The sequence below is a fragment of the Lampetra planeri genome, chromosome 3 (assembly GCF_965212315.1).
Source record: "Lampetra planeri chromosome 3, kcLamPlan1.2.h2, whole genome shotgun sequence".
Lineage (NCBI taxonomy): Eukaryota > Metazoa > Chordata > Hyperoartia > Petromyzontiformes > Petromyzontidae > Lampetra > Lampetra planeri.
In genome coordinates, this window is record NC_136109.1 from 790,329 (window position 1) to 818,249 (window position 27,921).

General features: G+C 57.6%; 1 protein-coding gene across 1 annotated transcript in view; it reads right to left on the reverse strand.

Annotated features, from left to right (window-relative positions):
- The window catches only part of LOC144734457 (uncharacterized), a 105,013-nt gene that overhangs the window by 48,721 nt on the left and 28,371 nt on the right, over positions 1-27,921 (reverse strand). The window contains exons 33-50 of the mRNA XM_078616652.1: positions 26,913-27,266; positions 25,646-25,999; positions 25,176-25,529; positions 24,376-24,729; positions 23,905-24,258; positions 23,049-23,522; positions 22,396-22,527; positions 22,136-22,223; positions 21,384-21,541; positions 20,938-21,050; positions 19,991-20,063; positions 19,525-19,662; positions 18,684-18,846; positions 17,914-18,035; positions 17,334-17,477; positions 17,015-17,140; positions 16,148-16,276; positions 15,272-15,433 (exon numbers count right to left, since the gene is read on the reverse strand). Coding sequence (XP_078472778.1) covers positions 15,272-15,433; positions 16,148-16,276; positions 17,015-17,140; positions 17,334-17,477; positions 17,914-18,035; positions 18,684-18,846; positions 19,525-19,662; positions 19,991-20,063; positions 20,938-21,050; positions 21,384-21,541; positions 22,136-22,223; positions 22,396-22,527; positions 23,049-23,522; positions 23,905-24,258; positions 24,376-24,729; positions 25,176-25,529; positions 25,646-25,999; positions 26,913-27,266 — 3,792 coding nt within the window. The remainder of the gene's footprint in view (positions 1-15,271; positions 15,434-16,147; positions 16,277-17,014; positions 17,141-17,333; positions 17,478-17,913; positions 18,036-18,683; positions 18,847-19,524; positions 19,663-19,990; positions 20,064-20,937; positions 21,051-21,383; positions 21,542-22,135; positions 22,224-22,395; positions 22,528-23,048; positions 23,523-23,904; positions 24,259-24,375; positions 24,730-25,175; positions 25,530-25,645; positions 26,000-26,912; positions 27,267-27,921) is intronic.

Here is a 27,921-nt window from a genome sequence, read left to right on the forward strand (position 1 = left end):
TGTCTGTGGGTCTGTGTGTCTGTGTGTCTGGGTTTCAGGGTGTCTGTGTGTCTGGGTGTCTGTGTGTCAGGGTGTGGGCACTGTGGCCTCGGTTGTCTGTGTGTCTGTGTGTCTGTATGTCTGTGTGTCAGGGTGTCTGTGTGTCTGGGTGTCTGTGTGTCTGTGTGTCTGGGTGTCTGTGTGTCTGTGTGTTTGTGTGTCTGTGTGTCAGGGTGTCAGTGTGTCAGGGTGTCTGTATGTCTGGGTGTCTGTGTATCTGTGTGTCTGTGTGCTGGGTGTCTGTGTGTCTGTGTGTCAGGGTGTCAGTGTGTCAGGGTGTCTGGGTGTCTGGGTGTCTGTGTGTCTAGGTGTTTGTGTGTCTGTGTGTCAGGGTGTGGGCACTGTGGCCTCGGTTGTCTGTGTGTCTGTGTGTCTGTGTGTCAGGGTGTCTGTGTGTCTGTATGTCTGGGTGTCTGGGTGTCTGTGTATCTGGGTGTCTGTGTGTCTGTGTGTCTGTGTGTCTGTGTGTCAGGGTGTCTGTGTGTCTGTATGTCTGGGTGTCTGGGTGTCGGTGTATCTGTGTGTCTGTGTGTCAGGGTGTCTGAGTGTCTGTGTGTCAGGGTGTCAGTGTGTCAGGGTGTCTGTGTGTCAGTATGTCTGGGTGTCTGTGTGTCTGGTTGTCTGTGTGTCAGGGTGTGGGCACTGTGGCCTCGGTTGTCTGTGTGTCTGTGTGTCTGTGTGTCTGGGTGTCTGGGTGTCAGGGTGTCTGTGTGTCGGGGTGTCTGGGTGTCTGTGTCTCTGTGTGTCAGGGTGTGGGCACTGTGGCCTCGGTTGTCTGTGTGTCTGTGTGTCTGTATGTCTGGGTTTCAGGGTGTCTGTGTGTCTGTGTGTCTTGGTGTCTTGGTGTCTGGGTGTCTGGGTGTCTGGGTGTCTGTGTCTGTGTGTCTGGGTGTCAGGGTGTCAGGGTGTCTGGGTGTCTGGGTGTCTGGGTGTATGTGTGTCAGTGTGTCAGGGTGTCTGTGTCTGTGTCTCTGGGCGTCAGGGTGTGGGCACTGTGGCCTCGATTGTCTGTGTGTCTGTATGTCAGGGTGTCTGTGTGTCAGGGTGTCTGTGTGTCTGTATGGCTGTGTGTCAGGGTGTCTGTGTGTCTGTGTGTCTGGGTGTCTGTGTGTCTGTGTGTCTGGGTGTCTGTGTGTCTAGGTGTTTGTGTGTCTGTGTGTCAGGGTGTGGGCACTCTGGCCTCGGTTGTCTGTGTGTCTGTGTGTCTGTGTGTCTGTGTGTCTGTGTGTCAGGGTGTCAGTGTGTCTGGGTGTCTGTGTGTCTGTGTGTTAGGGTGTCAGGGTGTCAGTGTGTCCGGGTGTCAATGTGTCTGTGTGTCTGGGTGTCTGGGTGTCTGTGTGTCAGGGTGTGGACACTGTGGCCTCGGTTGTCTGTGTGTCTGTGTGTCTGTGTGTCTGTGTGTCTGGGTTTCAGGGTGTCTGTGTGTCTGGGTGTCTGTGTGTCAGGGTGTGGGCACTGTGGCCTCGGTTGTCTGTGTGTCTGTGTGTCTGTATGTCTGTGTGTCAGGGTGTCTGTGTGTCTGGGTGTCTGTGTGTCTGTGTGTCTGGGTGTCTGTGTGTCTGTGTGTTTGTGTGTCTGTGTGTCAGGGTGTCAGTGTGTCAGGGTGTCTGTATGTCTGGGTGTCTGTGTATCTGTGTGTCTGTGTGCTGGGTGTCTGTGTGTCTGTGTGTCAGGGTGTCAGTGTGTCAGGGTGTCTGGGTGTCTGTGTGTCTAGGTGTTTGTGTGTCTGTGTGTCAGGGTGTGGGCACTGTGGCCTCGGTTGTCTGTGTGTCTGTGTGTCAGGGTGTCTGTGTGTCTGTATGTCTGGGTGTCTGGGTGTCTGGGTGTCTGTGTATCTGGGTGTCTGTGTGTAAGGGTGTCTGTGTGTCTGTGTGTCTGTGTGTCAGGGTGTCTGTGTGTCTGTGTGTCTGTATGTCTGGGTGTCTGGGTGTCTGTGTATCTGTGTGTCTGTGTGTCAGGGTGTCTGTGTGTCTGTGTGTCAGGGTGTCAGTGTGTCTGGGTGTCTGGGTGTCTGTGTGTCTGGTTGTCTGTGTGTCAGGGTGTGGGCACTGTGGCCTCGGTTGTCTGTGTGTCTGTGTGTCTGTGTGTCTGTGTGTCTGGGTGTCAGGGTGTCTGTGTGTCTGGGTGTCTGGGTGTCTGTGTCTCTGTGTGTCAGGGTGTGGGCACTGTGGCCTCGGTTGTCTGTGTGTCTGGGTGTCTGTGCGTCTGTGTGTCTGTGTGTCAGTGTGTCAGGGTGTCTGTGTGTCTGGGTGTCTGTGTGTCTGGGTGGCAGGGTGTCAGGGTGTCTGTGTGTCTGTGTGTCAGGGTGTGGGCACTGTGGCCTCGGTTGTCTGTGTGTCTGGGTTTCAGGGTATCTGTGTGTCTGTGTGTCTGTGTGTCAGGGTGTCTGTGTGTCTGTGTGTCAGTGTGTCAGGGTGTCTGGGTGTCTGGGTGTCTGTGTGTCTGTATGTCTGTATGTCTGTGTGTCAGGGTGTGGGCACTGTGGCCTCGGTTGTATGTGTGTCTGTGTGTCTGTGTGTCTGTGTGTCAGGGTGTCAGGGTGTCTGGGTGTCTGGGTGTATGGGTGTATGTGTGTCAGTGTGTCAGGGTGTCTGTGTGTCTGTATGTCTGTGTGTCAGGGTGTCTGTGTGTCTGTGTGTCTGGGTGTCTGTGTGTCTGTGTGTCTGGGTGTCTGTGTGTCTGTGTGTTTGTGTGTCTGTGTGTCAGGGTGTGGGCACTGTGGCCTCGGTTGTCTGTGTGTCTGTGTGTCAGGGTGTCAGTGTGTCAGGGTGTCTGTATGTCTGTATGTCTGGGTGTCTGTGTATCTGTGTGTCTGTGTGCTGGGTGTCTGTGTGTCTGTGTGTCAGGGTGTCAGTGTGTCAGGGTGTCTGGGTGTCTGTGTGTCTAGGTGTTTGTGTGTCTGTGTGTCAGGGTGTGGGCACTGTGGCCTCGGTTGTCTGTGTGTCTGTGTGTCTGTGTGTCAGGGTGTCTGTGTGTCTGTATGTCTGGGTGTCTGAGTGTCTGTGTATCTGGGTGTCTGTGTGTCAGGGTGTCTGTGTGTCTGTGTGTCTGTGTGTCAGGGTGTCTGTGTGTCTGTATGTCTGGGTGTCTGGGTGTCTGTGTATCTGTGTGTCTGTGTGTCAGGGTGTCTGTGTGTCTGTGTGTCAGGGTGTCAGTGTGTCAGGGTGTCAGTGTGTCTGGGTGTCTGTGTGTCAGGGTGTGGGCACTGTGGCCTCGGTTGTCTGTGTGTCTGTGTGTCTGTGTGTCTGGGTGTCTGGGTGTCAGGGTGTCAGGGTGTCTGTGTGTCTGGGTGTCTGTGTGTCTGGTTGTCTGTGTGTCAGGGTGTGGGCACTGTGGCCTCGGCTGTCTGTGTGTCTGGGTTTCAGGGTATCTGTGTGTCTGTGTGTCTGTGTGTCTGTGTGTCAGGGTGTCTGTGTGTCTGTGTGTCAGTGTGTCAGGGTGTCTGGGTGTCAGGGTGTCTGGGTGTCTGTGTGTCTGGGTGTCTGTGTGTCTGTGTGTCAGGGTGTGGGCACTGTGGCCTCGGTTGTCTGTGTGTCTGGGTGTCTGTGTGTCAGGGTGTCTGGGTGTCTGGGTGTCTGTGTGTCTGTGTGTCTGTGTGTCTGTGTGTCTGTGTGTCAGGGTGTCTGTGTGTCTGTGTGTCTGGGTGTCAGGGTGTGGGCACTGTGGCCTCGGTTGTCTGTGTGTCTGTGTGTCTGGGTGTCAGGGTGTCTGTGTGTCTGTATGTCTGGGTGTCTGTATCTGTGCGTCTGGGTGTCTGGGTGTATGTGTGTCAGGGTGTCAGTGTGTCAGTGTGTCAGGGTGTCTGTGTGTCAGGGTGTCTGTGTGTCTGTGTGTCAGGGTGTCTGTGTGTCTGTGTGTCTGGGTGTCAGGGTGTCTGGGTGTCTGAGTGTCTGGGTGTCAGGGTGTGGGCACTGTGGCCTCGGTTGTCTGTGTGTCTGTGTGTCTGGGTGTCAGGGTGTCTGTGTGTCTGTATGTCTGGGTGTCTGTATCTGTGCGTCTGGGTGTCTGGGTGTATGTGTGTCAGGGTGTCAGTGTGTCAGTGTGTCAGGGTGTCTGTGTGTCAGGGTGTCTGTGTGTCTGTGTGTCAGGGTGTCTGTGTGTCTGTGTGTCTGGGTTTCTGGGTGTCTGTGTGTCTGGGTGTCTGTGTGTCAGGGTGTGGGCACTGTGGCCTCGGTTGTCTGTGTGTCTGTGTGTCTGGGTGTCAGGGTGTCTGTGTGTCTGTATGTCTGGGTGTCTGTATCTGTGTGTCTGGGTGTCTGGGTGTATGTGTGTCAGCGTGTCAGTGTGTCAGTGTGTCAGGGTGTCTGTGTGTCTGTGTGTCTGGGTGTCTGTGTGTCTGGGTGTCTGTGTGTCTGTGTGTCTGTGTGTCAGGGTGTGGGCACTGTGGCCTCAGTTGTCTTCGTGTCTGTGTGTCTGTGTGTCTGGGTGTCTGGGTGTCTGGGTGTCTGGGTGTCTGTGTGTCTGTGTGTCTGGGTTTCAGGGTGTCAGGGTGTCTGTGTCTCAGGGTGTCTGTGTGTCTGTGTGTGGGCACTGTGGCCTCGGTTGTCTGTGTGTCTGTGTGTCTGTGTGTCTGGGTTTCAGGGTGTCTGTGTCTGGGTGTCTGTGTATCTGTGTGTCTGTGTGTCAGGGTGTGGGCACTTTGGCCTCGGTTGTCTGTGTGTCTGGGTTTCAGGGTGTCTGTGTGTGTGTGTGTGTCTGTGTGTCAGGGTGTCAGTGTGTCTGGGTGTCTGTGTGTCAGGGTGTCAGGGTATCAGTGTGTCAGTGTGTCAGGGTGTCAGTGTGTCTGTGTGTCTGGGTGTCTTGGTTTCAGGGTGTCTGTGTGTCTGCGTGTCTGTGTATCTGTATGTCTGTGTGTCAGGGTGTAGGCACATTGGCCTCGGTTGTCTGTATGTCTGTGTGTCTGTTTGTCTGTGTGTCTGTGTGTCTGTGTGTCTGTGTGTCTGTGTGTCTGTGTGTCTGTGTGTCTGTGTGTCTGGGTGTCTGGGTGTCTGGGTGTCTGTGTGTCTGGGTGTCTGGGTGTCTGGGTGTCTGTGTGTCTGTGTGTCTGTGTGTCTGGGTGTCTGTGTGTCTGGGTGTCAGGGTGTCAGGGTGTCTGTGTGTCTGGTTGTCTGGGTGTCTGTGTGTCAGGGTGTCTGTGTGTCTGTGTGTCTGTCTGTCAGGGTGTGGGCACTGTGGCCTCGGTTGTCTGTGTGTTTGTGTGTCTGTATGTCTGGGTTTCAGGGTGTCTGTGTGTCTGTGTGTCTGGGTGTCTGTGTGTCTGTATGTCTGTGTGTCAGGGTGTGGGCACTGTGGCCTCGGTTGTATGTGTGTCTGTGTGTCTGTGTGTCTGTGTGTCTTGGTGTCTTGGTGTCTGGGTGTCTGGGTGTCTGTGTGTCTGTGTGTCTGGGTGTCAGGGTGTCAGGGTGTCTGGGTGTCTGGGTGTATGTGTGTCAGTGTGTCAGGGTGTCTGTGTGTCTGTGTCTCTGGGCGTCAGGGTGTGGGCACTGTGGCCTCGATTGTCTGTGTGTCTGTATGTCAGGGTGTCTGTGTGTCTGTATGGCTGTGTGTCAGGGTGTCTGTGTGTCTGTGTGTCTGTGTGTCTGGGTGTCTGTGTGTCTGGGTGTCTGTGTGTCTGTGTGTCTGGGTGTCTGTGTGTCTGTGTGTTTGTGTGTCTGTGTGTCAGGGTGTCAGTGTGTCAGGGTGTCTGTATGTCTGGGTGTCTGTGTATCTGTGTGTCTGTGTGCTGGGTGTCTGTGTGTCTGTGTGTCAGGGTGTCAGTGTGTCAGGGTGTCTGGGTGTCTGGGTGTCTGTGTGTCTAGGTGTTTGTGTGTCTGTGTGTCAGGGTGTGGGCACTGTGGCCTCGGTTGTCTGTGTGTCTGTGTGTCTGTGTGTCAGGGTGTCTGTGTGTCTGTATGTCTGGGTGTCTGGGTGTCTGTGTATCTGGGTGTCTGTGTGTCTGTGTGTCTGTGTGTCAGGGTGTCTGTGTGTCTGTATGTCTGGGTGTCTGGGTGTCGGTGTATCTGTGTGTCTGTGTGTCAGGGTGTCTGAGTGTCTGTGTGTCAGGGTGTCAGTGTGTCAGGGTGTCTGTGTGTCAGTATGTCTGGGTGTCTGTGTGTCTGGTTGTCTGTGTGTCAGGGTGTGGGCACTGTGGCCTCGGTTGTCTGTGTGTCTGTGTGTCTGTGTGTCTGTGTGTCTGGGTGTCAGGGTGTCTGTGTGTCGGGGTGTCTGGGTGTCTGTGTCTCTGTGTGTCAGGGTGTGGGCACTGTGGCCTCGGTTGTCTGTGTGTCTGTGTGTCTGTATGTCTGGGTTTCAGGGTGTCTGTGTGTCTGTGTGTCTTGGTGTCTTGGTGTCTGGGTGTCTGGGTGTCTGGGTGTCTGTGTCTGTGTGTCTGGGTGTCAGGGTGTCAGGGTGTCTGGGTGTCTGGGTGTCTGGGTGTATGTGTGTCAGTGTGTCAGGGTGTCTGTGTCTGTGTCTCTGGGCGTCAGGGTGTGGGCACTGTGGCCTCGATTGTCTGTGTGTCTGTATGTCAGGGTGTCTGTGTGTCAGGGTGTCTGTGTGTCTGTATGGCTGTGTGTCAGGGTGTCTGTGTGTCTGTGTGTCTGGGTGTCTGTGTGTCTGTGTGTCTGGGTGTCTGTGTGTCTAGGTGTTTGTGTGTCTGTGTGTCAGGGTGTGGGCACTCTGGCCTCGGTTGTCTGTGTGTCTGTGTGTCTGTGTGTCTGTGTGTCTGTGTGTCTGTGTGTCAGGGTGTCAGTGTGTCTGGGTGTCTGTGTGTCTGTGTGTTAGGGTGTCAGGGTGTCAGTGTGTCCGGGTGTCAATGTGTCTGTGTGTCTGGGTGTCTGGGTGTCTGTGTGTCAGGGTGTGGACACTGTGGCCTCGGTTGTCTGTGTGTCTGTGTGTCTGTGTGTCTGTGTGTCTGGGTTTCAGGGTGTCTGTGTGTCTGGGTGTCTGTGTGTCAGGGTGTGGGCACTGTGGCCTCGGTTGTCTGTGTGTCTGTGTGTCTGTATGTCTGTGTGTCAGGGTGTCTGTGTGTCTGGGTGTCTGTGTGTCTGTGTGTCTGGGTGTCTGTGTGTCTGTGTGTTTGTGTGTCTGTGTGTCAGGGTGTCAGTGTGTCAGGGTGTCTGTATGTCTGGGTGTCTGTGTATCTGTGTGTCTGTGTGCTGGGTGTCTGTGTGTCTGTGTGTCAGGGTGTCAGTGTGTCAGGGTGTCTGGGTGTCTGTGTGTCTAGGTGTTTGTGTGTCTGTGTGTCAGGGTGTGGGCACTGTGGCCTCGGTTGTCTGTGTGTCTGTGTGTCAGGGTGTCTGTGTGTCTGTATGTCTGGGTGTCTGGGTGTCTGGGTGTCTGTGTATCTGGGTGTCTGTGTGTAAGGGTGTCTGTGTGTCTGTGTGTCTGTGTGTCAGGGTGTCTGTGTGTCTGTGTGTCTGTATGTCTGGGTGTCTGGGTGTCTGTGTATCTGTGTGTCTGTGTGTCAGGGTGTCTGTGTGTCTGTGTGTCAGGGTGTCAGTGTGTCTGTGTGTCTGGGTGTCTGTGTGTCTGGTTGTCTGTGTGTCAGGGTGTGGGCACTGTGGCCTCGGTTGTCTGTGTGTCTGTGTGTCTGTGTGTCTGGGTGTCTGGGTGTCAGGGTGTCTGTGTGTCTGGGTGTCTGGGTGTCTGTGTCTCTGTGTGTCAGGGTGTGGGCACTGTGGCCTCGGTTGTCTGTGTGTCTGGGTGTCTGTGCGTCTGTGTGTCTGTGTGTCAGTGTGTCAGGGTGTCTGTGTGTCTGGGTGTCTGTGTGTCTGGGTGGCAGGGTGTCAGGGTGTCTGTGTGTCTGTGTGTCAGGGTGTGGGCACTGTGGCCTCGGTTGTCTGTGTGTCTGGGTTTCAGGGTATCTGTGTGTCTGTGTGTCTGTGTGTCAGGGTGTCTGTGTGTCTGTGTGTCAGTGTGTCAGGGTGTCTGGGTGTCTGGGTGTCTGTGTGTCTGTATGTCTGTATGTCTGTGTGTCAGGGTGTGGGCACTGTGGCCTCGGTTGTATGTGTGTCTGTGTGTCTGTGTGTCTGTGTGTCAGGGTGTCAGGGTGTCTGGGTGTCTGGGTGTATGGGTGTATGTGTGTCAGTGTGTCAGGGTGTCTGTGTGTCTGTGTCTCTGGGCATCAGGGTGTGGGCACTGTGGCCTCGATTGTCTGTGTGTCTGTATGTCAGGGTGTCTGTGTGTCTGTGTGTCAGGGTGTCTGTGTGTCTGTATGTCTGTGTGTCAGGGTGTCTGTGTGTCTGTGTGTCTGGGTGTCTGTGTGTCTGTGTGTCTGGGTGTCTGTGTGTCTGTGTGTTTGTGTGTCTGTGTGTCAGGGTGTGGGCACTGTGGCCTCGGTTGTCTGTGTGTCTGTGTGTCAGGGTGTCAGTGTGTCAGGGTGTCTGTATGTCTGTATGTCTGGGTGTCTGTGTATCTGTGTGTCTGTGTGCTGGGTGTCTGTGTGTCTGTGTGTCAGGGTGTCAGTGTGTCAGGGTGTCTGGGTGTCTGTGTGTCTAGGTGTTTGTGTGTCTGTGTGTCAGGGTGTGGGCACTGTGGCCTCGGTTGTCTGTGTGTCTGTGTGTCTGTGTGTCAGGGTGTCTGTGTGTCTGTATGTCTGGGTGTCTGAGTGTCTGTGTATCTGGGTGTCTGTGTGTCAGGGTGTCTGTGTGTCTGTGTGTCTGTGTGTCAGGGTGTCTGTGTGTCTGTATGTCTGGGTGTCTGGGTGTCTGTGTATCTGTGTGTCTGTGTGTCAGGGTGTCTGTGTGTCTGTGTGTCAGGGTGTCAGTGTGTCTGTGTGTCTAGGTGTTTGTGTGTCTGTGTGTCAGGGTGTGGGCACTCTGGCATCGGTTGTCTGTGTGTCTGTGTGTCTGTGTGTCTGGGTGTCTGGGTGTCAGGGTGTCAGGGTGTCTGTGTGTCTGGGTGTCTGTGTGTCTGGTTGTCTGTGTGTCAGGGTGTGGGCACTGTGGCCTCGGTTGTCTGTGTGTCTGGGTTTCAGGGTATCTGTGTGTCTGTGTGTCTGTGTGTCTGTGTGTCAGGGTGTCTGTGTGTCTGTGTGTCAGTGTGTCAGGGTGTCTGGGTGTCAGGGTGTCTGGGTGTCTGTGTGTCTGGGTGTCTGTGTGTCTGTGTGTCAGGGTGTGGGCACTGTGGCCTCGGTTGTCTGTGTGTCTGGGTGTCTGTGTGTCAGGGTGTCTGGGTGTCTGTGTGTCTGTGTGTCTGTGTGTCTGGGTGTCTGGGTGTCTGTGTGTCTGTGTGTCAGGGTGTCTGTGTGTCTGTGTGTCTGGGTGTCAGGGTGTGGGCACTGTGGCCTCGGTTGTCTGTGTGTCTGTGTGTCTGTATGTCTGGGTGTCTGTATCTGTGCGTCTGGGTGTCTGGGTGTATGTGTGTCAGGGTGTCAGTGTGTCAGTGTGTCAGGGTGTCTGTGTGTCAGGGTGTCTGTGTGTCTGTGTGTCAGGGTGTCTGTGTGTCTGTGTGTCTGGGTGTCAGGGTGTCTGGGTGTCTGAGTGTCTGGGTGTCAGGGTGTGGGCACTGTGGCCTCGGTTGTCTGTGTGTCTGTGTGTCTGGGTGTCAGGGTGTCTGTGTGTCTGTATTTCTGGGTGTCTGTATCTGTGCGTCTGGGTGTCTGGGTGTATGTGTGTCAGGGTGTCAGTGTGTCAGTGTGTCAGGGTGTCTGTGTGTCAGGGTGTCTGTGTGTCTGTGTGTCAGGGTGTCTGTGTGTCTGTGTGTCTGGGTTTCTGGGTGTCTGTGTGTCTGGGTGTCTGTGTGTCAGGGTGTGGGCACTGTGGCCTCGGTTGTCTGTGTGTCTGTGTGTCTGGGTGTCAGGGTGTCTGTGTGTCTGTATGTCTGGGTGTCTGTATCTGTGTGTCTGGGTGTCTGGGTGTATGTGTGTCAGCGTGTCAGTGTGTCAGTGTGTCAGGGTGTCTGTGTGTCTGTGTGTCTGGGTGTCTGTGTGTCTGGGTGTCTGTGTGTCTGTGTGTCTGTGTGTCAGGGTGTGGGCACTGTGGCCTCAGTTGTCTTCGTGTCTGTGTGTCTGTGTGTCTGGGTGTCTGGGTGTCTGGGTGTCTGGGTGTCTGTGTGTCTGTGTGTCTGGGTTTCAGGGTGTCAGGGTGTCTGTGTCTCAGGGTGTCTGTGTGTCTGTGTGTGGGCACTGTGGCCTCGGTTGTCTGTGTGTCTGTGTGTCTGTGTGTCTGGGTTTCAGGGTGTCTGTGTCTGGGTGTCTGTGTATCTGTGTGTCTGTGTGTCAGGGTGTGGGCACTTTGGCCTCGGTTGTCTGTGTGTCTGGGTTTCAGGGTGTCAGGGTATCAGTGTGTCAGTGTGTCAGGGTGTCAGTGTGTCTGGGTGTCTGTGTGTCAGGGTGTCAGGGTATCAGTGTGTCAGTGTGTCAGGGTGTCAGTGTGTCTGTGTGTCTGGGTGTCTTGGTTTCAGGGTGTCTGTGTGTCTGCGTGTCTGTGTATCTGTATGTCTGTGTGTCAGGGTGTAGGCACATTGGCCTCGGTTGTCTGTATGTCTGTGTGTCTGTTTGTCTGTGTGTCTGTGTGTCTGTGTGTCTGTGTGTCTGTGTGTCTGTGTGTCTGTGTGTCTGTGTGTCTGTGTGTCTGTGTGTCTGGGTGTCTGGGTGTCTGTGTGTCTGGGTGTCTGGGTGTCTGGGTGTCTGGGTGTCTGTGTGTCTGTGTGTCTGTGTGTCTGGGTGTCTGTGTGTCTGGGTGTCAGGGTGTCAGGGTGTCTGTGTGTCTGGTTGTCTGGGTGTCTGTGTGTCAGGGTGTCTGTGTGTCTGTGTGTCTGTCTGTCAGGGTGTGGGCACTGTGGCCTCGGTTGTCTGTGTGTTTGTGTGTCTGTATGTCTGGGTTTCAGGGTGTCTGTGTGTCTGTGTGTCTGGGTGTCTGTGTGTCTGTATGTCTGTGTGTCAGGGTGTGGGCACTGTGGCCTCGGTTGTATGTGTGTCTGTGTGTCTGTGTGTCTGTGTGTCTTGGTGTCTTGGTGTCTGGGTGTCTGGGTGTCTGTGTGTCTGTGTGTCTGGGTGTCAGGGTGTCAGGGTGTCTGGGTGTCTGGGTGTATGTGTGTCAGTGTGTCAGGGTGTCTGTGTGTCTGTGTCTCTGGGCGTCAGGGTGTGGGCACTGTGGCCTCGATTGTCTGTGTGTCTGTATGTCAGGGTGTCTGTGTGTCTGTATGGCTGTGTGTCAGGGTGTCTGTGTGTCTGTGTGTCTGTGTGTCTGGGTGTCTGGGTGTCTGTGTGTCTGGGTGTCTGTGTGTCTGTGTGTCTGTGTGTCTGTGTGTCTGTGTGTTTGTGTGTCTGTGTGTCAGGGTGTCAGTGTGTCAGGGTGTCTGTATGTCTGGGTGTCTGTGTATCTGTGTGTCTGTGTGCTGGGTGTCTGTGTGTCTGTGTGTCAGGGTGTCAGTGTGTCAGGGTGTCTGGGTGTCTGGGTGTCTGTGTGTCTAGGTGTTTGTGTGTCTGTGTGTCAGGGTGTGGGCACTGTGGCCTCGGTTGTCTGTGTGTCTGTGTGTCTGTGTGTCAGGGTGTCTGTGTGTCTGTATGTCTGGGTGTCTGGGTGTCTGTGTATCTGGGTGTCTGTGTGTCAGGGTGTCTGTGTGTCTGTGTGTCTGTGTGTCAGGGTGTCTGTGTGTCTGTATGTCTGGGTGTCTGGGTGTCGGTGTATCTGTGTGTCTGTGTGTCAGGGTGTCTGAGTGTCTGTGTGTCAGGGTGTCAGTGTGTCAGGGTGTCTGTGTGTCAGTATGTCTGGGTGTCTGTGTGTCTGGTTGTCTGTGTGTCAGGGTGTGGGCACTGTGGCCTCGGTTGTCTGTGTGTCTGTGTGTCTGTGTGTCTGGGTGTCTGGGTGTCAGGGTGTCTGTGTGTCTGTATGTCTGGGTGTCTGTATCTGTGTGTCTGGGTGTCTGGGTGTATGTGTGTCAGCGTGTCAGTGTGTCAGTGTGTCAGGGTGTCTGTGTGTCTGTGTGTCTGGGTGTCTGTGTGTCTGGGTGTCTGTGTGTCTGTGTGTCTGTGTGTCAGGGTGTGGGCACTGTGGCCTCAGTTGTCTTCGTGTCTGTGTGTCTGTGTGTCTGGGTGTCTGGGTGTCTGGGTGTCTGGGTGTCTGTGTGTCTGTGTGTCTGGGTTTCAGGGTGTCAGGGTGTCTGTGTCTCAGGGTGTCTGTGTGTCTGTGTGTGGGCACTGTGGCCTCGGTTGTCTGTGTGTCTGTGTGTCTGTGTGTCTGGGTTTCAGGGTGTCTGTGTCTGGGTGTCTGTGTATCTGTGTGTCTGTGTGTCAGGGTGTGGGCACTTTGGCCTCGGTTGTCTGTGTGTCTGGGTTTCAGGGTGTCTGTGTGTGTGTGTGTGTCTGTGTGTCAGGGTGTCAGTGTGTCTGGGTGTCTGTGTGTCAGGGTGTCAGGGTATCAGTGTGTCAGTGTGTCAGGGTGTCAGTGTGTCTGTGTGTCTGGGTGTCTTGGTTTCAGGGTGTCTGTGTGTCTGCGTGTCTGTGTATCTGTATGTCTGTGTGTCAGGGTGTAGGCACATTGGCCTCGGTTGTCTGTATGTCTGTGTGTCTGTGTGTCTGTGTGTCTGTGTGTCTGTGTGTCTGTGTGTCTGTGTGTCTGTGTGTCTGTGTGTCTGTGTGTCTGTGTGTCTGTGTGTCTGGGTGTCTGGGTGTCTGGGTGTCTGTGTGTCTGGGTGTCTGGGTGTCTGGGTGTCTGGGTGTCTGTGTGTCTGTGTGTCTGTGTGTCTGGGTGTCTGTGTGTCTGGGTGTCAGATTGTCAGGGTGTCTGTGTGTCTGGTTGTCTGGGTGTCTGTGTGTCAGGGTGTCTGTGTGTCTGTGTGTCTGTCTGTCAGGGTGTGGGCACTGTGGCCTCGGTTGTCTGTGTGTTTGTGTGTCTGTATGTCTGGGTTTCAGGGTGTCTGTGTGTCTGTGTGTCTGGGTGTCTGTGTGTCTGTATGTCTGTGTGTCAGGGTGTGGGCACTGTGGCCTCGGTTGTATGTGTGTCTGTGTGTCTGTGTGTCTGTGTGTCTTGGTGTCTTGGTGTCTGGGTGTCTGGGTGTCTGTGTGTCTGTGTGTCTGGGTGTCAGGGTGTCAGGGTGTCTGGGTGTCTGGGTGTATGTGTGTCAGTGTGTCAGGGTGTCTGTGTGTCTGTGTCTCTGGGCGTCAGGGTGTGGGCACTGTGGCCTCGATTGTCTGTGTGTCTGTATGTCAGGGTGTCTGTGTGTCTGTATGGCTGTGTGTCAGGGTGTCTGTGTGTCTGTGTGTCTGTGTGTCTGGGTGTCTGTGTGTCTGGGTGTCTGGGTGTCTGTGTGTTTGGGTGTCTGGGTGTCTGTGTGTTTGTGTGTCTGGGTGTGGGCACTGTGGCCTCGGTTGTCTGTGTGTCTGTATGTCAGGGTGTCTGTGTGTCTGTGTGTCAGGGTGTCAGTGTGTCAGGGTGTCTGGGTGTCTGTGTGTCTAGGTGTTTGTGTGTCTGTGTGTCAGGGTGTGGGCACTCTGGCATCGGTTGTCTGTGTGTCTGTGTGTCTGTGTGTCTGGGTGTCTGGGTGTCAGGGTGTCAGGGTGTCTGTGTGTCTGGGTGTCTGTGTGTCTGGTTGTCTGTGTGTCAGGGTGTGGGCACTGTGGCCTCGGTTGTCTGTGTGTCTGGGTTTCAGGGTATCTGTGTGTCTGTGTGTCTGTGTGTCTGTGTGTCAGGGTGTCTGTGTGTCAGTGTGTCAGGGTGTCTGGGTGTCAGGGTGTCTGGGTGTCTGTGTGTCTGGGTGTCTGTGTGTCTGTGTGTCAGGGTGTGGGCACTGTGGCCTCGGTTGTCTGTGTGTCTGGGTGTCTGTGTGTCAGGGTGTCTGGGTGTCTGGGTGTCTGTGTGTCTGTGTGTCTGTGTGTCTGGGTGTCTGGGTGTCTGTGTGTCTGTGTGTCAGGGTGTCTGTGTGTCTGTGTGTCTGGGTGTCAGGGTGTGGGCACTGTGGCCTCGGTTGTCTGTGTGTCTGTGTGTCTGGGTGTCAGGGTGTCTGTGTGTCTGTATGTCTGGGTGTCTGTATCTGTGCGTCTGGGTGTCTGGGTGTATGTGTGTCAGGGTGTCAGTGTGTCAGTGTGTCAGGGTGTCTGTGTGTCAGGGTGTCTGTGTGTCTGTGTGTCAGGGTGTCTGTGTGTCTGTGTGTCTGTGTGTCTGTGTGTCTGGGTGTCAGGGTGTCTGGGTGTCTGAGTGTCTGGGTGTCAGGGTGTGGGCACTGTGGCCTCGGTTGTCTGTGTGTCTGTGTGTCTGGGTGTCAGGGTGTCTGTGTGTCTGTATGTCTGGGTGTCTGTATCTGTGCGTCTGGGTGTCTGGGTGTATGTGTGTCAGGGTGTCAGTGTGTCAGTGTGTCAGGGTGTCTGTGTGTCAGGGTGTCTGTGTGTCTGTGTGTCAGGGTGTCTGTGTGTCTGTGTGTCTGGGTTTCTGGGTGTCTGTGTGTCTGGGTGTCTGTGTGTCAGGGTGTGGGCACTGTGGCCTCGGTTGTCTGTGTGTCTGTGTGTCTGGGTGTCAGGGTGTCTGTGTGTCTGTATGTCTGGGTGTCTGTATCTGTGTGTCTGGGTGTCTGGGTGTATGTGTGTCAGCGTGTCAGTGTGTCAGTGTGTCAGGGTGTCTGTGTGTCTGTGTGTCTGGGTGTCTGTGTGTCTGGGTGTCTGTGTGTCTGTGTGTCTGTGTGTCAGGGTGTGGGCACTGTGGCCTCAGTTGTCTTCGTGTCTGTGTGTCTGTGTGTCTGGGTGTCTGGGTGTCTGGGTGTCTGGGTGTCTGTGTGTCTGTGTGTCTGGGTTTCAGGGTGTCAGGGTGTCTGTGTCTCAGGGTGTCTGTGTGTCTGTGTGTGGGCACTGTGGCCTCGGTTGTCTGTGTGTCTGTGTGTCTGTGTGTCTGGGTTTCAGGGTGTCTGTGTCTGGGTGTCTGTGTATCTGTGTGTCTGTGTGTCAGGGTGTGGGCACTTTGGCCTCGGTTGTCTGTGTGTCTGGGTTTCAGGGTGTCTGTGTGTGTGTGTGTGTCTGGGTGTCTGGGCGTCAGGGTGTCTGTGTGTCTGTGTGTCGGGTGTCTGGGTGTCTGTGTGTCTGTGTGTCTGGGTGTCAGGGTGTCAGGGTGTCTGTGTGTCTGTGTGTCTGGGTGTTTTGTGTGTCTGGGTGTCTGGGTGTCTGTGTGTCTGTGTGTCAGGGTGTGTGTGTCTGTGTGTCTGTGTGTCTGGGTGTCTGTGTGTCTGTGTGACCGCGTGTCGGGCTGTCGGTGCTGTGTGGGTGCGAGCGCTGGTGGCCGCGTGTCTCCGTGTCCGCCAGCGGCGGTGCCGTGGTGCCACTCACGTCTTGGAGGTCGCACCCGCGCAGCGTCACCGTGTGGTTCAGGGAGTCCTTGTAGTTGAGGTTCACTTTGGCCGTGAGCTCACCCTTCCTGCACCGAGCTCCAAACGGGTGCTCCAGCGAGGCCGACACGTCCAGCTGGTCCCCGCCCGCCGCATTGCTCAACTGGGCACACGGGGGGGGGAGGGTCACGCTCAGTTGGGCGGTCGGCGCGGGGCGGACGCTGGGTTCGAATCCAGCGGGCGCCCTCTGGTTAACACTGCGGTGGTGTGTCATGACCGTAGTGGTAGTAACACGACTAAGAACGCGCCGTCCGACGTTAAAATATCCCGTGACGGAGGCTACACAAGTTTTAAAGCATCGACATCGACGAACTAATTTCTTTAGAACTGCTTTTTGTCTTTTAGTTTGTTGTCCTACGTATGGTGTGAAAGAAGTTAAACACACAAACTCACAACAGAGACCCATAGGCTCACAACAGAGACCCATTTCTCTAGAACTACTTTTAGTGTTTAGCTTGTTGTCCTACGTACGGTGCGAAAGAAGTTCACACACACATACGTAACAACACACACATTCGCAAGAGTAATTGGCCATTGTGTTCCGCCGTTCAAATTTTGAGAACGTTACACTCCAAATCACTCGTTTAGGAACACGCAGCAGCAGCAGCAGCAGTAGTGGTCATCGCTTCCTGCTCTGAAGACCTGGCAAGACCCTCCTGAAATTGAGTCTTGAGCCACTCGCTTTGTCTGTTATCTCCGTGTTAGCGTCCAGGCCGGCTGGGGGGGGGGGGTGTAGGGGGCCGGGGGGCCGGGGGGCCAAGGGGGCCGGGGAGTCCGGAGAAGGAGTGGGGGCGGCGAGAGAGGACGGAGGTGTCACCTCGTACGCCAGCCTCTGCTTGACGACGCGGCCGTCCCACGACACGTCCAGGCTCTCGCTGAGCAGGCGCTCGCTACGGCGGAGCGACGCGCACACGCGGCCTCGCTCCAGCCCCAGCGCGCGCTTCATCTGCACCACCGCGGACCGTCGCAAACAACCAAACGCGCACGCACACACACACGCAGGGACGCAGTCATGCACACACACAAAGACAAAGATAAAGATCCCCCGTGTAGCCTTAACAGACTGTAGGGGAAAGTGCTATTAGCGAGCACCTATGAAGGCCGGAACGGTAAGACGAGGGGGTGGGTGGCCAGCACCACGCTCGACCGTCTTTGTCTCCCCAGTGGCGATGTTTACACACTGCACCGGGTACTCATTTGAGGCTGAGTCGACCTAAGGGAGGCTCAGGACCGGTTCAGATAATCGTCACCGGTGTTGGCCGTGAGCGGGAATCGAACCCGGGTGGCCAGTTTCGTAGCGCAGCGCGCTAACCGCTACACTGACCGCTCCCGGTACACACACACACACGGACTCACACGCACGATCGGAGAGATGTAGTCGTGCACACGTACGTACACAGAGGGATACACACGCAGAGATGCAAGCATGCGCACGCACACTCACGGACACACAGGAAAACACTTGCAGACACGCACGCACAGACGCACATCAGCAGAGACACGCACGCACGCAGAGACACGGGCACTCCCAAACGCGCACACACACAGACACACACACGCGCGCGCGCGCAGTCACGCAACGGGGGGGGGGGGGCACGTGTCGCCCCGCCTCTCTGCCCTCCACATCGCCCTGCGCCACCCTGCGAGGCCCCCCCGTGCCGTTGGCCCGCGGGGCCCCACTCACCTCGCCCGTGCCCAACTGCACGCAGCCCTCGTAGGAGCCGGCGCCAAGCTCCCTCCGCGTCTGCGCCTTCTTCTCCATCGTCAGGTTCAGGTGCACGGGCTGCTTCCCATTCCAGGAGACCTGGGCCTGTTGACGCGCGCGCACACACACACGCGGCACGCACACACACAGGCGGTACGCACACACACAGGCGGTACGCACACACACGCGGTAAGCACACTCGCGCACGAAGCCTTGCACACGGTGGCTGTGGTGGGTGCGGTGCACTGCGGCCGGGCGAAACGAGGGCGCGCGAGACGCGCCACGCAGCCATCAGCACCTTGCCGGTGAGCTTGCGCGCCGCGCGCTGCAGCAGCGTGGACAAGTCCAGGGTCTTGACGAGGAGGCGCTCGTACGGCTGCTGCAGGAACAGCATCCCCTCGTGCCGGCTGTCCTTGTTGGTCGTGTAAACGCTCAGCATGATCTGCACAGAGACGTACAGGCTTTTGACTGGCGGGCAACGTGCTTGTTGAGCGAGCGCACGGTGAGGCCGGGGCAGCGCACGACGGGGCGTTGTGGCCCGGATGTGTGCGCCCGGCCGCCTTCCGTCCATCCCCGGTGGCGATGTTTACACGCCGCACCAGGTACTCATTTGAGGCCGAGTCAACCTAGGGGAGGCCCGGGACCGGTTCAGAAACTCGTCACTTGGTGTTAGTGGCCGTGAGCAGGAATCAAACTCGGGTGCAGGGTTCGTGGCGCAGCGGCGCTGACCGCTGGCGCCGCCGCTCCCATCGCACTTGCAAGCACACGCCGACACGCACGGGGAGTGGTGAAGTGTCGCTGAAGGGGCCTGTGGGCCCTGGCGTCACGGGCCTCTGTGCCGTGGGTCCTGGTGCCGTGGTGCGGCGTGCGACGTGCACCTGGTCTTTGCCGGCCCAGGACACGCGCAGCTCGTCCTGGTAGTCGTGCGGCGCGTGGTTCAGGTAGGCGAACACTTTGCTCTTCTCGGGGAAGGCCGCCACAAACGGCTGCTCCAGGCTCCCTGCGCAAGCGGGGGGCACGCGGGGGACACGCGGGGATCACTCACGCGGCACATGCACCTGCGTCGCTCACCCCACTATTGCACCTGGAGTCTCTCGCCTCCACATCCCCCCCACCCCATCACTTGCCCAACAAACTACACCTGCGTCGCTCACCCCACTGCGCCACACCTGCACAGGCATCTTACGCGTCCAAGGCGAGCTCAGGGGAGGTCCAGGAGAGAGGCGAGAGGCCATTGGGGAATCCGAGAGTCAAGGCGGGGGTCGGGGGTTATGGAGTAGCGTGACGAGGTCAAGGAGGGGTCAAGAGCAAATCACGACGTTTCGGAAGCAACACAAGCTTCCGTGACTTTACCGAAAGAACTAAAGAGTATGGATCATTGCGGTCACGAAAACTTAAGATCTAGATTGAGGGGTCACGAGCTTGCGGGTTAGAGTTAGAGTCGGGATGGGGTATTGGGATTCGCACGGGGAAGGGGTGGGGCGAGGGGGTCACAGTGGGGTCATGGGGTCGGGGGCAAGGTCGTGGTTGTGGGGGGGGGAGGTCAGGATGGGGGAGCGCACCGGGGAGGGGGGGGTGAGGGGGTCAAGGTGGGGTCAGGAGCAAGGTGGCGGTTGTGGGGGTCGGGGGTCAGGGTGGGGGAGGGCACCGGTGAGGCTGTGGGTGCCCCACAGGCTGGGCAGTGGCCCCGTGTAGGAGCCGTTGAGTAGGAGCCGCTGGGCCCCCCACGTGAGCTTGTGGCTCAGTGAGAGGAGCGGCCCCGCCCTCGTCACCCGCGTCACGCACAGCACACGCTTGGGCACCGCCTTGAGCTGCGGGGCACACGGAGGGGGGGGGGGCAGCAACAACACGGACGCACACCACCAAAGACAAAGGTCACCCGTGTGTAGCCTCAACGGGCTGTTGGGACAAGTGCTGTTACCGAGCACCTCCGAAGGCCGGGGACGGCACGCAGGGTTGAGGTCGCGGCTGGGTTCAGGGTCAGAACCAAGGCAAGGACGAGGGTGAGCGTGAGGATTGGGTTCTGGCTCAAGTTGTGCGTTGAGCGCGTGGGTCAGGATTATCGCGGTTGACCACGCACGGTGCGGAAGAAATTTAATATATAAATGCGAGAGCTAGGGTTGGGGTCAGGGCTACGGTAAGAGCTAGGGTTGGGGTCAGGGTCAAGGTGAATTTTGGGGTCATGGCTAGGGGTGGGGTCAAGGTCAAGGTGAATGTTGGGGTCAGGGCTGAGGTTGGGGTCAAGGTCAAAGCTAGGATTAGGGTCAAGGTCAGGGCTAAGGTTGGGATCAGAGACAAGGCAAGGAAGAGGGTGAGCGTGGGGATTGGGTTCTGGCTCAGATTGTGGGTTAAGCGCGAGAGTTCAGGTCATGACGAGCCGGCTGCATTCGGTGTCCTGGTTAGCGTCTGGCTGGCTCCTGGCGGTTCGGTTCAAGCGGGCGGCATGGGTCAGGGGGCAGCGCCGGCGGGGCCGCGCGGCGTGGCCACACCTTGCCGATCGAGTGGGTGAGCTCCAGCGTCTTGGAGTAGCGCCCCTTCTCTCCCTCGAGCCTCACGGCGGCCTCCACACGCTCCTTGTCCACAGTGGCCGTCGCGTTGCCCAGCAACTGCCCGGGACTCTTGACGGCCTGAACCCGCACAAGACAGCTCGAATATTGGTGGCGGCAGTTGTGGTCGCAACTCGCGGTCGTGTTTGTGGTTGTGACAGCGGTTGTGTCCGTGGTTGTGTTAGTGGTTGTGTAAGTGGTTGTGTAAGTGGTTGTATTAGCGGTTGTGTTAGCGGTTGGGTAAGTGGTTGTATTAGTGGTTGTGTTAGTGGTTGTGTAAGTGGTTGTGTAAGTGGTTGCGTTAGTGGTTGTGTTAGCGGTTGTGTTAGCGGTTGTGTTAGCGGTTGTGTTAGTGGTTGTGTTAGTGGTTGTGTTAGTGGTTGTAACAGTGGGTGTGTGACTCTCGTACCCGCACGATCAGCTCCACGGCTCCCGGCAGGGACCGCACCGCATTCTGCCGCGAACTCAGCATCAGACGGTAGCTGCACGGTGAGAGAGCGGCACGGCTCAGCGCGGTACAGCGTGTTCGAGTGTTCGTGTGTACGTGTGTGCGTGTGTGTGTGTATCTGCACGTGTCTATTGTGTGCGTGCATTGGCTGGGTCATCTTGCCCGCATACCCAGCCACTGCTTGCCCAAGCAGCTTCTGTTAGGCCGCATAGAGGGGGCTAAACGGGCATGGCACGGGCTGGAGAAGAGATGGAGCTGATGCGGCACAAGAGGACGTGGAGCTGAGTGGACTGGCTGCAGCGGTGTCAAGATCGACCTCTGTGGAGGAGGCTCGTGAAGGATGCTACTGGGCAGTTGGAGATGAGTCGCCCTCCAGCAACCACAACGGGTGAAGAAGCGACGCTCACAACAACGAGCGGAGCGCCGGGCAGATAAAACTCAGCGAATTGGCACAATAGGGGGCACAGGTGCTGCCTCTACCAGTTACTTCAGTCAGTCAATCCATGTGCACGTTGTGTGTATATGTTGTGGTTATGTGTTCTGTGTATGTGTAGTGCATGTGCAGTGGGGGGGCGGTAGTGTAGCGGTCAGCGCACTGTGCTATGAACCCAGCGACCCCGGTTCGATTATAACCGGGGTCGGTAATTACTGCTCACGAACGATAACAGTTGCGAATATCTAAACCGGTCCTGGGCCTCCCCTACGTCTTCTCAGCCTTACACGGATAGCTGGTGCGGTGTGTAAAACATCACCACTGGGGAGACAAAGGCGGCCGGGCGTGGTGTTGTCCACCCACTCCCTCGCGTGCCGTGCCGGCCTGCGTAGGCGCCACTCACCAACAGAGCTTGCCCCAACAGGTCTGTCGGAGGCTACTGCGGGGGATGTTTCGTCCTTGCGCGTGTATTCACCTCTCCAGAGAGGGGGTGCTGCTAAGCGACAGCTGAAGCTTCTTCGCGGGCTCGTACTCCACCTTGACGGAGCCGTTCAGGAGCCACCCCTTCTGGTAGAGCGCCGTGTCCACCTGCGGGTGCGGGCGGGCCAACGCGGGGCCCAAGGCAGGTTCAGAATCGGAAACGTTTATTTGTACTGGAGAAATCCGACGAGCTATAAATGTCCAGTAGGTTACCTGCTAACTCACTTTTTTTTATTTTACCATGTAAGGCCCATTGAGCTATTTAGCTCTTTTTTTAGAATCGACCTGGCAGCAATTGATAGCTCAACGAAGTGGCTTATCATCATCGCGTGGAAATTCATAGCGCCAGCCAAACGCTCTAAACGCGTGACGTCGATTCCCTCGCGTGCCATGCCGTGCCGGCCTGCGAGGCCGGGATAGCCGGAGTGGCCGGCGGGGCACCTTGACGGCGCTGGGGACCCCAGCTTGCGCCAGCGTGGGGAAGTTGTGCTCCGCGGCGAGCGCCGCCTTTGCCGACACCGACTCGAAGCGGCCGGAGCCCGAGAGCTGAGCCCGGGCCGAGCGCTCGTCCAGCGTCACCTCCAGGGACACCTTCGCCTCTGCGCGTCGCACACATGCATGGTGGACGCAACCGCAGACACGCACGGTGTAGCCTCAACAGACCGCTGGGGCAAGTGCTGTTAGCGAGTAGTAGTGGCCAGCGCCACCGTACCCAGCCACCTATTATGCGTCCTCAGTGCCGATGTTAACGCACCACACAAGGTAACTCATTTAAGGCTGAGTCGATCTAGGGGAGGGCCCGGGAACCGGTTCAAATATTGGTCACTCCTATAGGTGGTTGGCGGGAATCAAAATCGGGTCGCCGGGTTTGTAGCGCAGCACGCTAACCGCTGCACCACCGCTCCCCACTCCCCACTACATACATAAAGACAAAGATCCAACGCTATAACCTTGACAGACTTTTGGGGCAAGTGCTGTTAGCGAGTAGCACCTATGAAGGCCGGCACGGCACACAAGGGGGTGGGGCGGCCAGCACCTAGGAGACAAAGGCGGACGCCTTTGTCTCCTAGGTGCGGTGTGTATTTTCTATACATCGCACCAAGCTACTAATACATAAACAAACTCACGCACACGCACAACACACGGGTCACGGGAGAACCACTGGGGTCACCGGGTTCACGAGAGATCCGCACCGTCCGGCTTGCGGTCGAGCGTGGCCCTGAGCAGCGTGCGGTCGGGGAGGGCGGCCGCCACGTTCTGGGTGATGTGCAGCTCAACCTTCTGCTCCACACCGTGGGGGGGGGGGGGGGGGGGGGCGCGGGGAGGGGGGTGGGTTGGGGTAGTGGGAGGGCAAGCGAGTCATTAGGTGCCCACGCCCGTCGTGGCGCGTGGTGTAGTGGGCGGGGAGCGTGCGGCGCAGTGCCGGAGGGTGCGTGGAGCAGCGACCCCGCACCTGAGGGTTTTTGTAGCTGAGTGTCGTTTCCGTGCGTGCGTCGTCCACGGCCGTCCGGAGGAGGCCGCTCAGCTCCGACGGCTTCTTCTCTCCGTGGCCGACGACCTCCATCCGCTTGGGGACGCCCCAACCCTGAGCAGCGCACCGCGGGACAGCACGAGTCACTTCCATCACAAGTCAACTCCACACCCCCCCACCCCGCGTGCCCCCTCCAATCCGCACGGGGGTCCCTCACACACAGGGGCTCGCCAGGCTAGAGACTCGTCGCAACGCCGCACTCCTCACACTCGCGCCGGGCTGCTGTTGCCGCTGCCCTGCTGTCGATTGTTGAGCTACCCGGTTGAATCGTTAGATCACGGCGCGGATAGTTTAACCGAGCCAGATCAGGCCACAGAAGGACTCGGCTTGGAGTTGACCCTTAGCCCTGTGGAACCCTGGGAGTTTTAAAACACCAGCGAACCGAGCAGATGCTCAGGAGCGACAGCCCAGCTCGTGCGCAGAGCCAGCGAGCTCCGAGCCGCTGGGTTCAGTCCCCCACGTAGTGCTGAGAGGACCGTGAATGTACGCCGAGAGCGGCGAGCGACGATCGGACTAAACAACAGGGAGGAGGGGGCTGTAACGGTCGGTGCCGCGACAGAACGCGTCCCCAGCACCTGGAGGCGGCCGCAGCCGTTGAGGACGGAGGCGTTCAAGGAGGTGCTTGCCGCCGCGGGCCTGAAAGCGGCCCTAGCCTTCACGTCGCAGGCGTCCAGCTGCAGGTGCAGCGTCCCGTCGTAGCCGTCACTCCAACCGGCCGACACCGCCAGCCGGCTCTGCACCGGCAGCGAGGGCAGCGGGGAGCGTGCTGCACGACGCGGCGCCTGGGCGGGAGGCCACGACCTTCCCGTCGAGCGCCCCGGGTGGCCGCCCCTTGGGCCGTCGGCCTCCGAGTGGGACCCGGGGGAGCGGGCGGAGCGGGCCGAGCCCTGCTGCAGCGTAGCCTCCAGCCGCAGCCGGGGCCTGCACGCCGTCTTCACCTTGAGGTTCAGCCCCAGGTCGTCAGCGGCGCCGTCGAGCTGCGAGTCCGTGGCGCAGCCGCTCGCCTGGCCTTGGCCTCTCAGGGAGGCCGTCTTGGGCACCTTCAAGTTCTGAGGACGTCGGCGCACGGGGAGTAAAGACGCCAATGCTACGGCGCGCGAACTTCGTCGGCGCAGCTGTCCTAGCAACACCTCTCGTGGGCCGGACTCGAATAAGTGAGAACCTGCGGTGTGCCGGACGGCTGCTTGGTATTTTAATCCTCGTCACACGCCGATTAAGGTGCGCTCCGGGAGGCAATGGTGTGCATATTTGCACTACAAATTATAAACCCGGGTACACCGTACTGTACCTATCTGTTTTATAGAATTCAAAAAACCCGTTCACTTGCACGCCACGTGCTCTGTTGGTATTTTACATACAAGTTACGAATAAACGGATTGAATGCCTCGAGGTTGAGCAGAGGGCAGACTTGCTCGCGGTTCGCACGCCCACCTGCAGCGCCTTACACCGGTTATCCAAGGAGGCGGTGGCGTCCCACTTGGAGGCAACTTTGCCCGCAGCCTTCAGCGTGACGCGGCACTCCCCGCTGTCCAGTGAGGCCGACAGGGAGGGCGTCTCCCCGCCCTGCACCAGCACTGACAGGCGGCTCGCGTCGGGCAGGCCGGCGCTCTTCAGCCGCGGCACCGTGTGGCGCAGCGTCGACTCCAGGCTGAAGGAGTTGCACTGCGTCTTGAGGGCCCAATCGGCGCCTTTGCCATCCCACGTCAAGCTCGACTTGATGTCCACGGGGCAGCCCTGCACCTCGGCCGAGCCCTTGGTCTGCATGGAGGCTGGGACACCCCAGTCCTGCGCCACACGGATGACAGAAGTGTCGCGATCGATGTTAGGACTGACACGGTTTTGCATTCACGTACAAATCAGAGATCATCACCCTCAAGCTCGGGTGCCCCGCGCCCACGTCACCGAGAGTCGGGGGCACTTGTTGTCTGCCGTCAGCGTCCACGTGCTCTTCTTCTCCGGCTTGAGCTCCCCGTCCACCTTCACGTTGCACTTCCCGCTCTTGAGCTCGGCCGAGCCGCGGTAGCCGTCCTTCCAGTCAGCCCGCAGGCTCAGCTTGTTGTTGTCGGGCAGTCCGGCACTCTTCAGCCGCGGCACCGTGTGGCGCAGCGTCGACTCCAGACTGAAGGAGTTGCACTGCGTCTTGAGGGCCCAGTCGGCGCCTTTGCCGTCCCACGTCACACTCGACTTGATGTCCACGGGGCAGTCCTGCACCTCGGCCGAGCCCTTGGCCTGCATGGAGGCCGGCACGCCCCAGTCCTGCGCCGCACCGGGTTGTACACGTAGGTCAGTACTGGCGCCACCAGGGGCCGGGCACATTTTTTCACAGGCAGACACGGAGACAGGAACAGCCCCTACTTTCCCCCACCTCTGGGAAGTATAACCTTGGACCCATTTCGCATCACCCCTACGTTTAGGAATATTCCCCTTGTTCGCACCCTCCTCAAGAAGGGCTACCTCCTCTTTCTCCCCGTCCAGAAGCTCGTCCGACCTGTCGCACCGACGCTTAAGCGGAATTCCTAAAAACTTCCACGACGAGGCTCGCGTAAAGGCAGGAGATTCGTCAAAGAGTCTCGAGCTGAGGTCCACGTTGGTGTTTTTTTTGCGAACTTTGTTCGACGTCCATTTCTTAAAACCTAAAGGGACAGTTGGAGACTACTGTTTACAGAGCCGCGGCAAAGTCGAACGATGAAAGATGGACGTACCTGCAGCTTGGGACACCTGTTGGTGGCGGCCAGGTCCCACTGGGCCTTCTTCCCGGTCCACGCCGTGCCGTTGAGCTGCACCTCGCACTTGCCCGTGAGCAGCTTGGCGGATGCCTCGTACTGCTTGGCCCAATCCAGCTTGAGTGAGAGGCGGTTGTCGTCGGGCAGCCCGGCGCTCTTCAGCTGCGGCACCGTGTGGCGCAGCGTCGACTCCAGGCTGAAGGAGTTGCACTGCGTCTTGAGGGCCCAGTCGGCGCCTTTGCCGTCCCACGTCACGCTGGACTTGATGTCCACGGGGCAGCCCTGCACCTCGGCCGAGCCCTTGGTCTGCATGGCGGCCGGCACGCCCCAGTCCTGCGCCACACGGAGAGAAAAGCATTTGGATCGATGTTAGGACCGACACAGTTTTGCAATCACGGACAATGCACAGGCCGTCGCCCTCACTCCCGTGTGCCCTGTGCCCACGTCACCGAGAGCCGGGGGCACTTGTTGTCTGCCGTCAGCGTCCACGTGCTCTTCTTCTCCGGCTTGAGCTCCCCATCCACCTTCACGTTGCACTTCCCGCTCTTCAGCTCGGCTGAGCCCCGGTAGATATTCTTCCAGTTGGCCCGCAGGCTCAGCTTGTTGTCGTCGGGCAGGCCGGCGCTCTTCAGCTGCGGCACCGTGTGACGCAGCGTCGACTCCAGGCTGAAGGAGTTGCACTGAGTCTTGAGGGCCCAGTCGGCCCCTTTGCCGTCCCACGTCACGCTCGACTTGATGTCCACGGGGCAGCCCTGCACCTCGGCCGAGCCCTTGGCCTGCATGGCGGCCGGCACGCCCCAGTCCTGCACCAGACAGAGAAAGAGAGAGATGTTGCGGTGCCTTCACACGTGAGCCATCTCGCGCACAACATCGTTCTTAAAACCGCGCAACTTAAAGCCTTTCTAGTTCCGAGGCGTACAGCAAGTTGCAGGGTCGTGGGTGTCCCCGACCACCGCTGAATCTCGGAACGCGCGAGCGGTTCAGCATTAATTTTATATAGGGAGGCGGAGTAGCGCCGTTGTTTTCAAAGACATTGTTACTCAACACCGAGAACCGTAGGGAAACTACCGCCACACTCTACGACAGCTTTCACCAAACCATGCCACATGGCCTTGTGGGAGCCTCGGTACCGATACAATTATTTTATTTTAAAATGTTATTTTCCGATTTCAGTTTGATGACGTACACGTACGTCATCGGAACGAAATTGGAAGAAAAACTGACGATGTAAAGGTAACATCATCGGAAGAGGGAAGGATTAATCATCTGCAACAACTGCTCACTCAGATGTTTGCAACAAGAGGGCTTTGGGCCACGCTCCTCACTGCAAAGCCCTGGCCACTTTCCACTTCGCTGCAGCCCCTCCCCCCCACTCATGTCAGAAATGTAACAACCAATCACGTATCGGCAAATGTTCCACATGACAAACCACGTCGCTGCAAATCACCGAGCGGATCGCTTGAAAGTTGAATCTCTACTTCTGCGGCGAGATTCTAGAATCTGCGGCGAGATTTTAGAATCTCTACTTTAAGCAGGCAGAAGCACAACTACCCGCAACCGGCAACAAAGACATCCGAACGGTTGCATGCAACTAAGCCGGGCAAACTGGTCACCCAGGTGTAGATGCGTCCCGCGGGACCGACGCGGTTTTTTTTTCGATCACGGACGTCACACGGGCCATTGCCCTCATGCCCGGGTACCCCGTGCCCACATTACCGAGAGCCGGGGGCACTTGTTGTCTGCCGTCAGAGTCCATGTGCTCTTCTTCTCCGGCTTGAGCTCCCCGTCCACCTTCACGTTGCACTTCCCGCTCTTCAGTTCGGCCGAGCCGCGGTAGACGTCCTTCCAGTCAGCCCGCAGGCTCAGCTTGTTGTCGTCGGGCAGGCCGGCACTCTTCAGCCGCGGCACCGTGTGGCGTAGCGTCGACTCCAGGCTGAAGGAGTTGCACTGCGTCTTGAGGGCCCAGTCGGCGCCTTTGCCGTCCCATGTCACGCTCGACTTGATGTCCACGGGGCAGCCCTGCACCTCGGCCGAGCCCTTGGCCTGCATGGCGGCCGGCACACCCAAGTCCTGCGCCACACAGAGAAAGAGAGAGATGTTGCGGTGCCTTCACACGTGAGCCATCTTGCGCACAACAACATCGTTCTTGAAACCGCGCAGCTTAAAGCCTTTCTAGTTCCGAGGCGTACTGCAAGTTGCAGGGTCGTGGGTGTCCCCGACCACCGCTGAATCTCGGAACGCGCGAGCGGTTCAGCATAAATTTCATATAGGGATGGAGAGTAGAGCCGTTATTTTTAGGGACATTGTTACTCAACACCGAGAACCGTAGGGAAACTACCGCCACACTCTACGACAGCTGGCACCAAACAATGCCACATGGCCTTGTGGGAGCATCGGTACCGATACAATTATTTTATTTAGAAAAATTATTTTCCGATTTCAGTTTGATGACGTACACGTACGTCATCGGAATGAAATCGGAAGAAAAACTGATGATGTAAAGGTAACATCATCGGAACGGGGAAGGGTTAATCATCTGCAAAAACTGCTCACTCAGATGTTTACAACAAGAGGGCTTTGGGCCATGCTCCTCACCGCAAAGCCCTGGCCACTGGCCACTTTCCACTTCGCTGCAGCCCCCCCCCCCCACTCATATCAGGACTGTAACAACCAATCACGTGTCGGCAAATGTTCCACATGACGAACCACGTCACTGCAAATCACC